Below are 13,589 nucleotides of genomic sequence, written 5' to 3'. Positions count from 1 at the left end.
TCGACCTTTTTTTTTTTTTTCAAAAATAGACCACAAAGATAAATGCACAGAGCACAAAAACATCTAGCAAATAGCCATTTTTGAAAAAAAAGATAGATGTTTTTTCTGTTTTGAAAATGACTATATTCGCCACTTGAACTTCGGACATTTTTAGCAAAACGTCCAAAGTTGGACTTAGACGTCATATCAAAAATGCCCCTGCAAGTAACTTTGTAAGACTATGTGCTTTGAAAATGAGCACCTTAATCAACATAAACAGTACAGTATATGGGATGAATAAGGTCCTGATAAAGGGGTACGTCATTAACTGCTGTAGTGCTCCCCCCCCCCCTTTGACCGTGACAAAGTTCTGCATTCTTTTATTGCAAATCCAATTCAGCTTCTACAACTGCTGTGAAGTCCTTGCGTCTGACGTAATCTCTACTGTTGTAGTTTCCATACGTGGAGGTGCCTCTCGAGTGTCCTGGGACACAGTAGTGTCCCCAGTATTTCTGGCATGTTTCTTGGTTCTATGGGCTAAAACATTGTCTTTCTTCTCAAACTTCTTGCCACATATATCACAGGAGAACTGGTAGAGGGAGTCAACATCATGTTTCTTCATGTGCCAGTTCAAAGAAGCCTTCTGACGACAAGTAAAGCCACATATCTCACACCTGAGAAAGAAGCAGAGAGTGAGGGTGATTAAATACATATATTTCATGCCTCATGCAGGGTGATTCTTATACTCCATGACCTCGCACTCGCTCTCAGTACCCCGCCCTCGGAGGGAAGGGAAGGCTGCATATAATATTCACCCACCGAAAGTTCATTCCCTCCCTCCGAAGTTCCAGGGTTGTCGTCCGTCCCCCCTCCCTTCTTCCCAGTTTCAACCTGGAATTGGAAGGGAGGGAGGAAGGATGTTGGAACTTCCCTTAAAAAAACATTAATGGATCCATGGATAAATCCTTCTTATCTGTTCCCTTCTCCACTACTGCCAACTCCAGACTTCACTCCTTCTGTCTCGCTGCACCCTACGCCTGGAGCCCCTACGTCTTGCCCCATCCTTGGCCACCTTTAAATCTAGATTGAAAGCCCACCTCTTTAACACTGCTTTTGACTTGTAACCACTTGTGCCTCTCGCTTCTACCTACCCTCCTCTCCTCTTTCCTCTACACATTAATTGATTTGCTTACTTTATTATTTTTGTCTATTAGATTGTAAGCTCTTTGAGCAGGGACTGTCTTTATTTTGTCACAGTTGCATGAAGCGTACAGCAAAGTCTGCCGAAAGCAGCAGATGGCAGCGGTTGACCAGTCAGAGTGTTTATCACTCTCTAATCTCTTGGAAGCCAGGGGCATTTTGGCATTGAAAAAGGCCAAAAAAGCCAGACATACTAAGGTATGGTATCATGTTCTGGTTATTTTGGGGGATTGTATCCCAGTAGACCAAAATAGAGAGAGTAGAGTGAGGAAGTTGTTTGTTCATTTAAGATTAATTGTAATCAAATGGTAAGCATTACTCAAATTTTGTACTGAGAATTTTATATGATTTGAAGAGACCAGGTATCTGTTGATTTTATTTTCCTACTACCACCACCTCAGCATAAAGGACTTATAAACAAACCGAATACTCAGTGACTGACTGAATTAGAAACCGAGGGCCTGGCATTCAACGTTTGTACAATGGGACTCTTAATGTCTTCCCCTTTTTCCCCCCTGCCCCCCTCCATATGTTTTGAAAAATATATATGTTTTATTATATTTTATTCTTTGCAATATGTCAATATTATTGATTTGATTTGGTTTTTATACATGTTGATTTAAAATTGATTATTGTGGATTATATATGTGATTCTAAACATTATATTGTATATGTGATTTGTCTATATTTTATGATGGGTAATGAATTATATATGCATATGTATGGTTATATATGGTTTTATATTTTGTTTTGTTTTTATAGTTTTACCCCTGACGCAGCCTGAGGGCGAAACGTGGCCACGTCGGGTATTGTTCCAATAAATCTCTTAACCCTCTCTGCTTTTTTGTTTGTTGGTATTATTCAGTAAGCAGTTTTTGTGCCTTTTTGTTTTTTTTGAATAGGATGATCCTCCACACACCTCCAAGGACACTAAGGTCCTCCCAAGGACTATCACTAAGCACACCCTCTCCAAAACATATTACACGATGTGATACCCGCAAGCAAGCCTTCTCCAGATTAGTTCCCACACTCTGGAATGCATTGCCTGAAAGGCTCCGCTTAACACAAGACTATCTCTACTTCAGGAAGCAGGTGAAAGCTTGGTTCTTCAACCAGGCCTTTAATAGAAGAAGTGACTAACTTGTTAGTCTCACTCACACACACAAAGAGTGACACAGACTGCACATATTGCAGCAGGACATGTTTATCCACTCCTACCCTAGCTGAGATCATATTTAATCATCTCTCTGACATCATGTGCAACTTTCTTTAAATCAGTCACCTTACTTTCTAACTCCTCTTATTCTCTTACCTATGTATATGTTCAATCTTTGCTTATACTCTACACTGTCAATTAAAACGTTCTATTACGTATTGTGTTGGCACTATAAGTAGTATACTATGCCATACTTTGTATTGTTAATTTGAATTAATTTGTATTGTTAATTTGTAGCTTCTCCTACATAAGCACGCAAATTTGGAATGAATTACCCAAATCCATAAAAATAACACACGACACAGTGTCCTTCCGTAAACTATTGAAAACTTATTTATTTAAGAAAGCCAAATTATCCTAAATGCAAATTAACAAAACGCAACTATAAAATATGTATTTTCTATATCTCAACTGTTTTTGCTAATTATATTGATTTCTAGTTTAATGATCCTAATTGTTCAAACTATTTTTGTCATGAACGAAGTTTAATCTATTACCTTTAGCTCTTATCATAGGACGAACTTTCCTCCTGTAACCTAACCTAATCTGTCCCTCTACCTCAACTATGTATTTCTCCTATCCTGAACTGGTAATCACCACTTACGGAACTATGTAAGCTACATTGAGCCTGCAAATAGGTGGGAAAATGTGGGATACAAATGTTATAAATAAATAAATATTTTTATTGCTGTAACTGTCTATTGCTCATGTTTGATTTATTCTTACTGTACAGCACCTTGAGTGAATTCATTAACAAAGGCGGTAAATAAAGTCTAATAAATATATAACAATCTAGAGATGGGAATAACTAGTGAGGTAATTAAATCTGCTGATGACACAAAGTTATTCAAAGTTGTTAAATTGCAAGAGGACCTTAACGACACTGGGAGACTGGGCATCCAAATGGCAGATGACGTTTAATGTGAGCAAGTGCAAAGTGATGCATGCGGGAAAGAGGAACCCAAACTATAGCTATGTGATGCAAGGTTCCACATTAGGAGTCACTGCGAAGGAAAAGGATCTAGGTGTCATCGTTGATGATACGTTGAAGCCGTCTGCTCAGTGTGCAGCAGCGGCAAAGAAAGCAAATGGAATGTTAGGAATTATTAGGAAAGGAATGGAAAACAAAAATGATAATGTTATAATGCCTATGCATCAATCCATGCTACTTAATAGCTTCCTAGTGTGTCCACTAGTACTATCTGAAAGGGTAAATAAGCATTCTGGTATTATCACTGGTATTACAAAATGTAATAGAAAATAAGGACAGTTCAGTATAATGAATAATACATACTGGAGGGGTTTCTCTCCTGTGTGGATTCGCCTGTGGATAATTAAGTTACTGCTGGTGCGGAAGGCTCGAGCACAGAACTCACAGATGAAATCACGCTTATCTGTAGGGAGTAAAGGGATGAGAAAATAAAGTTGCTTTTCTGTCATGGGTGCTTCCTGAATGTACCAATTCATCAATCATATAAATGGACATTATCTGACTAAACACCAAAAAGGAGAAAAAGTCCCCTATAAAAAAAATACAGACGTAGCGAAGGACCACCAAAAAGTAGAAGAAGGAAACCTGAGAGTCACACAAGGTTTATTATAATAAAAAAATAAGTCACCAGGTCTACATAAAATAAATCCCCAAAACAGCAGGAGTTCAGAGTGCTGTGCTCACTCTTGGCGGGACGGCGTTTGATTGCAATTCACTGCAAGTAAGTGGTTTTCAAATGTAAGTTTCATTATTCTGCACTGACCCTTTTTGTGTTTCTACTGTAAGAGTTAGACCCCTGAAGCAGATGGGTGTGTCCTGTTGAAAAATGGCCCTATGTCGGATCATATACATGAATGGTGCTGAATAAAGTTTGCTACATCTTACTTCTGGTTGCGAGGATTATTTGGTCCACCCCTACTCTCTGAATTTTTATATCTATGCAGATTATCAAGGGAGGCTCTCCACAAAAGTGGATGAACACAAAATCCCACGGGGTGCAGAAACAGAAAAACAAAGTGGGAAGTAGACCAATGACTTCGGGACGCTGAGACTAAAGCAGTATAAAGTAGAATAAACTTTATTGTAGACTCAACAAAGTACTGTGTTTCGGCCACAGGTCTGCCTCAAGAGTCTTGAGTGGTGTAAATAATTTTCTGAATCACCGTCTCGTCTTGGATGTTACAAAAAGAAATTATGTATCCAACGCTGGATGGTCTAATCAAAGACTTCCAAGATCATCCAACAAAGGTGTAGCGGTACAAAAACGCTTGTCGCTTCTAAAGCATATTTGTACCGCTACACCTTTGTTGGACGATCTTGGAAGTCTGATTAGACCATCCAGCGTTGGATACATAATTTCTTTTTGTAACATCCAAGACGAGACGGTGATTCAGAAATTTACACCACTCAAGACTCCTGAGGCAGACCTGTGGCCGAAACACAGTACTGTGTCGAGTCTACAATAAAGTTTATTCTACTTTATACTACGTTAGTCTTGGCGTCCTGAAGTCATTGGTCCACTTCCCACTTTGTTTTTCTATATCTATGCAGATGACATTCTTTTGGCTTTTCCTTTTTCTCCGTATCAAATTGGTCTTGCTCATGTTCAATCTTGCCTTTGCACTATTCAGTCCTGGCTTTCAGATCACAGACTTATTTTAAACCTCGATTACTGGTTCCCTTTTGATCCCTACAGTTCCTCTTACTTTTTTCAATCAAACTGTGCAGCCTGTTCAATCATTTCAATAGCTGGGCATTATTTTGGACTCACAATTTTTTGCTCAACATATCTTCTCTGTTGTTAAGTCGGGTTTCTGTTCGCTTCGTAGTCTCCATTCTATTCGTTCTTATTTTGACTTTGCTTCCTTACACACTTTGGTACATGCTTTTATTATCTCTAAACTTGACTACTGTAATACTATATTTGCAGGTCTACTGAATTCTCAGCTAAAAAGACTCAGAACACTTCATAACTCTGCTGCCCGTTTTCTCTGTACAGCCAACTGCTCTGATCACGTCACAACTTTGTTCCTCTGACTACACTGGTTGCCTTTTCCTTATAGGTCCTTTTTTCAAGATCAGTTTGGTTCACAAAACTTATCACACTGGTCTCCCTTCTTTCCTTTCTTCCTTGACTATTCCTTATACTTCTTTAAGATCTTTGTGTTCACTTGATTCTTACTGTTTAGTCTTTCCTACACCAAAATCGGCTCACCTGGAATCTACACGACACTCTGCTCTGGAATGACCTATACATAGTAACGTAGTAGATGACGGCAGAAAAAGACCTGCATGGTCCATCCAGTCTGCCCAAGATAAACTCATATGTGTATACCTTACCTTGAATTTGTACCTTACGTTGAATTTGTACCTGTCTTTTTCAGGGCACAGACCGTATAAGTCTGCCCAGCAGTATTTCCCGCCTCCCAAGCACCAGTCCCGCCTCCCATCACCGGCTCTGGTACAGACCGTATAAGTCTGCCCTCCCCTATCCTAGCCTCCCAACCACCAACCCCTCTTCCCCCCACCTGCTCCGCCACCCAATTTCAGCTAAGCTTCTGAGGATCCATTCCTTCTGCACAGGATTCCTTTATGCATATCCCACACATGTTTGAATTCCGTTACCGTTTTCATCTCCACCACCTCCCGCGGGAGGGCATTCCAAGCGTCCACCACCCTCTCTTCTATTCGCTCTGAAAAAACTCACTACTTTTCTATTGCTTTTGGATGTTTTTCTTGACGAGGGTCTTCGTATGTCATTATTAATTTTAAGTACTGTATGCTCGTGGTTTGTGTGCTCTCTTTCCTACCTTAATGGAATTCCGTTTTTCTTTGTATTTTTTAGTATTTTTGTAAACCGACCTGACTTTGATGTTCAGAAAGGGTGGTATAGCAAATTATTTTATAGATCTTTATCATATCTCCCCTCAGCTGTCTCTTCTCCAAGCTGAAGAGCCCTAGCCACTTTAACCTTTCCTCATAGGGAAGTTGTCCTATCCCATTCACCATTTTCGTCGCCCTTCTCTGTACCTTTTCTGCTATATATCTTTTTTTGAGATGTGGTGACCAGAATTGCATATAGTATTCAAGGTGCGGTCGCACCACGGAGCGATACAAAGGCGCGAGCAGGCTGTCTAAATCACTGCTGCTGCAGAAAACAAAGGTGAGGCAACTGGAAGGGGTAAAAAACAGGCCACTGGGGTATTCTGTTCCTTTGCAAAAATGCCCCTTCTTGTGCACTTATACATTTCTAAGTATTTCAATGTAGTGGAGGACAGGGAAAGAAAAAGAATGGGCTGGGAAGGAGAGGGTGAAAAGCCTCATGATGGTGGTGGTGGGGGGGGGGGGGGCGAAAGAGATAATTGGAGATGGTAGAGAGGGAGAGAGGACAGAGAATGGATGCAGAGAGAGAGAGAGAGTACTAGGAATGGGGGGGATAGGTAAGAAAAAAAGAGAACCCTGGGTTTGGTGGATGGGGAAGAGGGGAATCCAGGGAACTAAAGGAAGGAGAAAGTGTAGGAGAAAGGGGAGAGGGAACAGGTGAATGAAAGCATGCAGAGAGAAGCAAAGAAAATACAAAAATATCCACTCTGAGGGTACGAGACAAATAAGAGAGCACACTGAAACAGAAAAAGGAGAATGAGACTAGAATGAATGAGGAGTCAGAAGTGGAAGTAAGAAAAAACAGAGAACACTCAAAGAAGAGGATGGAAATCAAAATATAGAATCCAGACTGGCAAATTGTTTGAATTTTGGCAAGAATTTCCTATTTTTCCCCCAGTGGCGCACCAAGGGGAGGGGGGGGGCGGTGGGGGAGGTCCGCCCTGGGTGCACGCCGCTGGGGGGTGCCGCGGCGCGCGCCTGTCAGCTGCGACTTCGAATCGCTACGCTAAATTCTCTTGTTCGCTGCAGAGGGAGGGAGCTGCAGCGAACGAGAGAATTTAGTGTAGTGATTCGAACTCGCAGCTGACAGGCGCGCGCCGCGGCACCCCCCCCTAGCGGCGTGCACCCGGGGGGTGTCATTTCGCCGGGGGGGGGGGGGGCGCATCGGCGATCTGCCCCGGGTGTCGTCGACGCTAGGAACGCCACTGCTTTCCCCTCCCTCCACCATGTAATAGCTAGTCTAGGGTAAGGGAAACAGCTATCTTTCCTTCTCATGCATCCCTAAAAAAACTGATGGTGTGCCTTGAGAATTTTTGCACCTTTGTAATTGTGCCACGAGATAAAAAAGGGTGAAAATCACTGACCTAGTCACATAAATGGGGTTTCAAAGGTAAGCACCGTCTTTTAAAAAAATAATCCATCAACAACATGGGACAACAGTTTTTTGAGAGTTGTTAACTAACGTTCCCTCTAGGCTGCATGGGAATCCTCTGCCTGCATTCCTCCTGGTGGGGGTAGTGCTTTCATACTTCAGACCTGTTCTGCGCAATTGAAAATGCAATATCAAAGCCCTCCTCCCCCATCAGCAGGATTGCAGGTGGAGCGACTCCTGCTTAGCTTAGAGGGCATGTTGTTGATAACTTCCCCTCTTCTAAACAGAAAGGTAATCTGAAATAGATGCTAGGGTGAAGCCTTCTAAGGGAGCCTGATATTCAGTGCCAGTTCCCACATAACTAACCGAGCACACTGCACTGCAGAAATAGCTAACCAGGCAAAGTTAGGACTGCTATATGGGAATGGCACAGAATATTAGCCAAATATGGATAGCCTCAGGCCAACCAAATTTGAGAATGGGCTGCATGTTTAAGTTCACAGCATGCCAGCATTTACATACTGTAAAGTTTACATTCACATGCACAAATGGCAGTAGGACCTCCACCGCTATTCAATGATTACGCACTAAAATGGCTTATGTAAGGGAGTATTCACAGAGGAGAGACATGGGTGGGGCAGACGTGGGGTCAACATTTATACACTTAAATTATAGAATACTATAAATGACGTGTAAATGTCTCATTTAGGTGCTAGCATTACACCAGCCACAGTAAATGTTAATGCATCATGGTCAGTGGCGTAGGAAGGGCGGGGCGGTGGGGGCGGTCCGCCCTGGGTGCACGCTGCCTTGTAGCGCTATAGAAATGCTAAATAGTAGTAGTAGTAGTAGTAGCAGCAGCCGCGCGCCTATCAGCTCTGCTGGTTCCCTGCTCCCTCTGCTCCGGAACAGAGGGAGCAGGGAGCCAGTGGAGCCAACAGACACGCGGCTGCTCTCTGCACCCTCCAGCAGCCAAGAATGCAGCCAGGGGGGAGGGGGGGGTGTCGTGCTTAACCCTGGGGGGACGGACGTCACTGCACCCGGCGGGGGGGGGGGGGGGGGGGGGGGGGGTGCGCAGCGGCGATCCGCCCCAGGTGGCTGCCGACCTAGGAACGCCACTGATCATGGTGTCAACTTAGGGCCTAATTCTCTATAGGCTGCCTACTGTTAGGCCCTAGGACACTGTGCATTAAGCATGAATTCTGTAACAAAGACTTACATGGGGACAGAAATCTAACCTGTTCCCTCTGGAATCTTACCCATCCCTGCAAGAATTTAACCCGTTCCCACCCGTCTCTGCAAGAATAGTTAGACTCTGGAATTCATTGCTGGAAAAAATGTTAAGGCGGTTGACTTAGCAGACTTTAAAAAAGGGTTGGACGGCTTCCTGGAGGAAAAGGCCATAGAATGTTATTGAATGGACGTGGAAATAATCCACTATTTCTGGGATGGACGGGACAAATTGTTTATTATTTTGGCCGCTGTCGGAGACAGGGTGCTGGGCTCGATGGACCCTTGGTCTGTCCCAGCATGATGATGCTTATGTACTTATGACCTAGAGATGGGAGTAACTAGTGAGGTAATTAAATTCGCAGATGACACAAAGTTATTCAGGGTCGTCAAGTCGTAGGAGGAGTGTGAAAGATTACAGGAGGACCTCGCGAGACTGGGGGATTGAGCATGCCAGTGGCAGATGAAGTTCAATGTTGAGAAGTGCAAAGTGATGCAGGTGGGTAAGAGGAACCCGAATTACAGCTACGTCATGCAAGGTTCCGCGTTAGGAGTCACGGACCTAGAAAGGGATCTGGGAGTCATCGTTGATAAGACGTTAAAAACTTCTGCTCAGTGTGCTGCGGTGGCTAAGAAAGCACACAGAATTTTGAGTATTATTAGGAAAGGGATGGAAAACAAACACGAGGATGTTATAATGCTGTTCTATCGCTCCATGGTGCGACCGCAACTCGAGTATTGTGCCCAATTCTGCTTGCCGCATCTCAAAAAAAGATATAAAGGAATTAGAGAAGGTGCAGAGAAGGGCGACGAAAATGATAAAGGGAATGGAACGACTTCCCTATGAGGAAAGGCTGAGAAGGTTAGGGCTCTTCAGCTTGGAGAAAACGCGGCTGAGGGGTGATATGATAGAAGTCTACAAGATAATGAGCGGAATAGAGCGGACAGATGTGAAGCGTTTATTTACACTTTCAAACAACAACAAAACCAGGGGATACAAGATGAAGCTAGAATATGGTAGATTTTAAACAAATAGGAGAACGTTTTTCTTTACTCAGCGTGTAGTTAGACTCTGGAACTCGTTGCCAGAGAATGTAGTGACAGCAGCTGGCCTTACAGAGTTTAAGGGGGATTTGGACAGATTGCTGAGTGAAAAGTCCATTAAACATTATTAAAAATCATTTTTTTTTGGAGGGGGGTTGCCAGGTTCTTGAAGCCTGGATTGGCCACTGTCGGAGACAGGATGCTGGGCTTAATGGACCCTTGGTCTTTTCCCAGTATGGCGATGCTTACAGTGGGGGAAATAAGTATTTGACCCCTTGCTGATTTTGTAAGTTTGCCCACTGACAAAGACATGAGCAGCCCATAATTGAAGGGTAGGTTATTGGTAACAGTGAGAGATAGCACATCACAAATTAAATCCGGAAAATCACATTGTGGAAAGTATATGAATTTATTTGCATTCTGCAGAGGGAAATAAGTATTTGATCCCCCACCAACCAGTAAGAGATCTGGCCCCTACAGACCAGGTAGATGCTCCAAATCAACTCGTTACCTGCATGACAGACAGCTGTCGGCAATGGTCACCTGTATGAAAGACACCTGTCCACAGACTCAGTGAATCAGTCAGACTCTAACCTCTACAAAATGGCCAAGAGCAAGGAGCTGTCTAAGGATGTCAGGGACAAGATCATACACCTGCACAAGGCTGGAATGGGCTACAAAACCATCAGTAAGACGCTGGGCGAGAAGGAGACAACTGTTGGTGCCATAGTAAGAAAATGGAAGAAGTACAAAATGACTGTCAATCGACAAAGATCTGGGGCTCCACGCAAAATCTCACCTCGTGGGGTATCCTTGATCATGAGGAAGGTTAGAAATCAGCCTACAACTACAAGGGGGGAACTTGTCAATGATCTCAAGGCAGCTGGGACCACTGTCACCACGAAAACCATTGGTAACACATTACGACATAACGGATTGCAATCCTGCAGTGCCCGCAAGGTCCCCCTGCTCCGGAAGGCACATGTGACGGCCCGTCTGAAGTTTGCCAGTGAACACCTGGATGATGCCGAGAGTGATTGGGAGAAGGTGCTGTGGTCAGATGAGACAAAAATTGAGCTCTTTGGCATGAACTCAACTCGCTGTGTTTGGAGGAAGAGAAATGCTGCCTATGACCCAAAGAACACCGTCCCCACTGTCAAGCATGGAGGTGGAAATGTTATGTTTTGGGGGTGTTTCTCTGCTAAGGGCACAGGACTACTTCACCGCATCAATGGGAGAATGGATGGGGCCATGTACCGTACAATTCTGAGTGACAACCTCCTTCCCTCCGCCAGGGCCTTAAAAATGGGTCGTGGCTGGGTCTTCCAGCACGACAATGACCCAAAACATACAGCCAAGGCAACAAAGGAGTGGCTCAGGAAGAAGCACATTAGGGTCATGGAGTGGCCTAGCCAGTCACCAGACCTTAATCCCATTGAAAACTTATGGAGGGAGCTGAAGCTGCGAGTTGCCAAGCGACAGCCCAGAACTCTTAATGATTTAGAGATGATCTGCAAAGAGGAGTGGACCAAAATTCCTCCTGACATGTGTGCAAACCTCATCATCAACTACAGAAGACGTCTGACCGCTGTGCTTGCCAACAAGGGTTTTGCCACCAAGTATTAGGTCTTGTTTGCCAGAGGGATTAAATACTTATTTCCCTCTGCAGAATGCAAATAAATTCATATACTTTCCACAATGTGATTTTCCGGATTTAATTTGTGATGTGCTATCTCTCACTGTTACCAATAACCTACCCTTCAATTATGGGCTGCTCATGTCTTTGTCAGTGGGCAAACTTACAAAATCAGCAAGGGATCAAATACTTATTTCCCCCACTGTATGTACTTACGTACTAATTTAACCCATCTCCACCAGAATTTAATGGTACCTAAAAAACAAAAATTTCGGTTTGCTCTCTCAGTCTCAGATGACTTGTCTCTGATTCACTAGTCACCACATGCCTGCGCCAATAGGAATAGGTCAGGTGTCAGAGCTGAGGCCTGCATATCAGCCCAGGAGCAGAGAGGGTTAATGGAAGACTTTCTGCATCTGCGCTGTTCAAGCAAGGAGGACGAGACGGAGGAGGTGGCACTCAAAAAACTTGGTAGGCGAGAGGCTGGTGCAGGTGCAGCTTACACTTCCATGTGGACCCTGCAGGAACTGCTTTTGTCCCCCACGGGAACCCTGCAGGAACTGCTTTTGTCCCCACGGGAACCCTGCAGGAACTGCTTTTGTCCCCACGGGAACCCTGCAGGAACTGCTTCCGTCCCCACGAGAACCCTGCAGGAACTGCTTTTGTCCCCACGAGAACCCTGCAGGAACTGATTTTGTCCCCACGAGAACCCTGCAGGAACTGCTTTTGTCCCCAGGGGAACCCTGCAGGAACTGCTTTTGTCCCCATGGGAACCCTGCAGGAACTGCTTTTGTCCCCACGAGAACCCTGCAGGAACTGCTTTTGTCCCCAGGGGAACCCTGCAGGAACTGCTTCCGTCCCCATGGGAACCGTGCAGAACTGCTTCCATCCCCGCGGGAATCCCACAGCCCCCGAGAGGATTCCTGTGGAATTCCCACGAACCCCATTCCCGTGTAGGTCTCTATTCAGTTTTGGCAATTGCGTGCAGAACTGGTGCAGGGTGATCAAAGCTGCTCACTATGTGGATAGTGGCTATTGCCACTGTCTGTATAATGACAGCAAGAGGTGCTGGCCAAATATATTCAATGCCACCGCTTGTGTGGACCACAGGACTGAAAATATGTTGATTATTTAAACACCATCACCAGGGATTTAAACGAATGTTGTATTTCAAATACTGGCTAATCATTTCCCAGAATTCCCAGAAGCAAAAAATCAGTAAAAGTCATCAATCACTCCACCTGTATTACTTAAACAGAACAACTTGTTATATCCTCATTGGAAGGCCAATGTTTTTGGATTCCTTGAGGACCAAAATAGTCTTCCTAAGAGGTGGAGGAGTGGCCTAGTGGTTAGGGTGGTGGGCTTTGGTCCTGGGGAACTGAGTTCGATTCCCACTTCGGGCACAGGCAGCTCCTTGTGACTCTGGGCAAGTCACTTAACCCTCCATTGCCCCATGTAAGCCGCATTGAGCCTGCCATGAGTGGGAAAGCGCAGGGTACAAATGTAACAAAAATAAAATAGATACTATTTGAGATTCTACATGGAATGTTGCTATTCCACTAGCAGCAACATTCCATGTAGAAGGCTTCTGTTTCTGTGAGTCTGACGTCCTGCACGTACGTCAGGACGTCAGACTCACAGAAGCCTGCGCGGCCACATTGGTGATCTGCAAGGGCCGACTTCTACATGGAATGTTGCTAGTGGAATAGCAACATTCCATGTAGAATCTCAAATAGTAGCAACAGTGGAGGAGTGGCCTAGTGGTTAGAGTGGTGGACTTTGGTCCTGAGGAACTGAGTTCAATTCCCACTTCGGGCACAGGCAGCTCCTTGTGACTCTGGGCAAGTCACTTAACCCTCCATGAGCCTGCCATGAGTGGGAAAGTGCGGGGTACAACTGTAACTAAAATAAATATAGTAAACTGCTCTCTTGAAATTATACTACGGAATTGTGAGCCTACTTTGACTGATATTAGGATTTGAACATGCCAAATGGTTTTACCTTGAAATCAGCATGAGCAACTATCACTGACACA

General features: G+C 44.2%; 1 protein-coding gene across 2 annotated transcripts in view; it reads right to left on the bottom strand.

Annotated features, from left to right (window-relative positions):
* Positions 1-186: 186 nt before the first annotated feature.
* LOC115481759 (E3 ubiquitin-protein ligase ZFP91-like) overlaps positions 187-13,589 on the bottom strand; it is a 70,652-nt gene continuing 57,249 nt past the window's right edge. For both annotated transcript variants that reach the window (XM_030221137.1, XM_030221136.1), the window contains exons 9-10: positions 3,690-3,789; positions 187-653 (exon numbers count right to left, since the gene is read on the bottom strand). In XM_030221137.1, the coding sequence (XP_030076997.1) occupies positions 383-653; positions 3,690-3,789 (371 nt within the window). In that variant the 3' untranslated portion in view covers positions 187-382. The remainder of the gene's footprint in view (positions 654-3,689; positions 3,790-13,589) is intronic.

Source organism: Microcaecilia unicolor, chromosome 12 (assembly GCF_901765095.1).
Source record: "Microcaecilia unicolor chromosome 12, aMicUni1.1, whole genome shotgun sequence".
Lineage (NCBI taxonomy): Eukaryota > Metazoa > Chordata > Amphibia > Gymnophiona > Siphonopidae > Microcaecilia > Microcaecilia unicolor.
The sequence above is the reverse complement of the archived record's forward strand: the minus strand, read 5'-3'. Positions and strand labels throughout refer to the sequence as shown.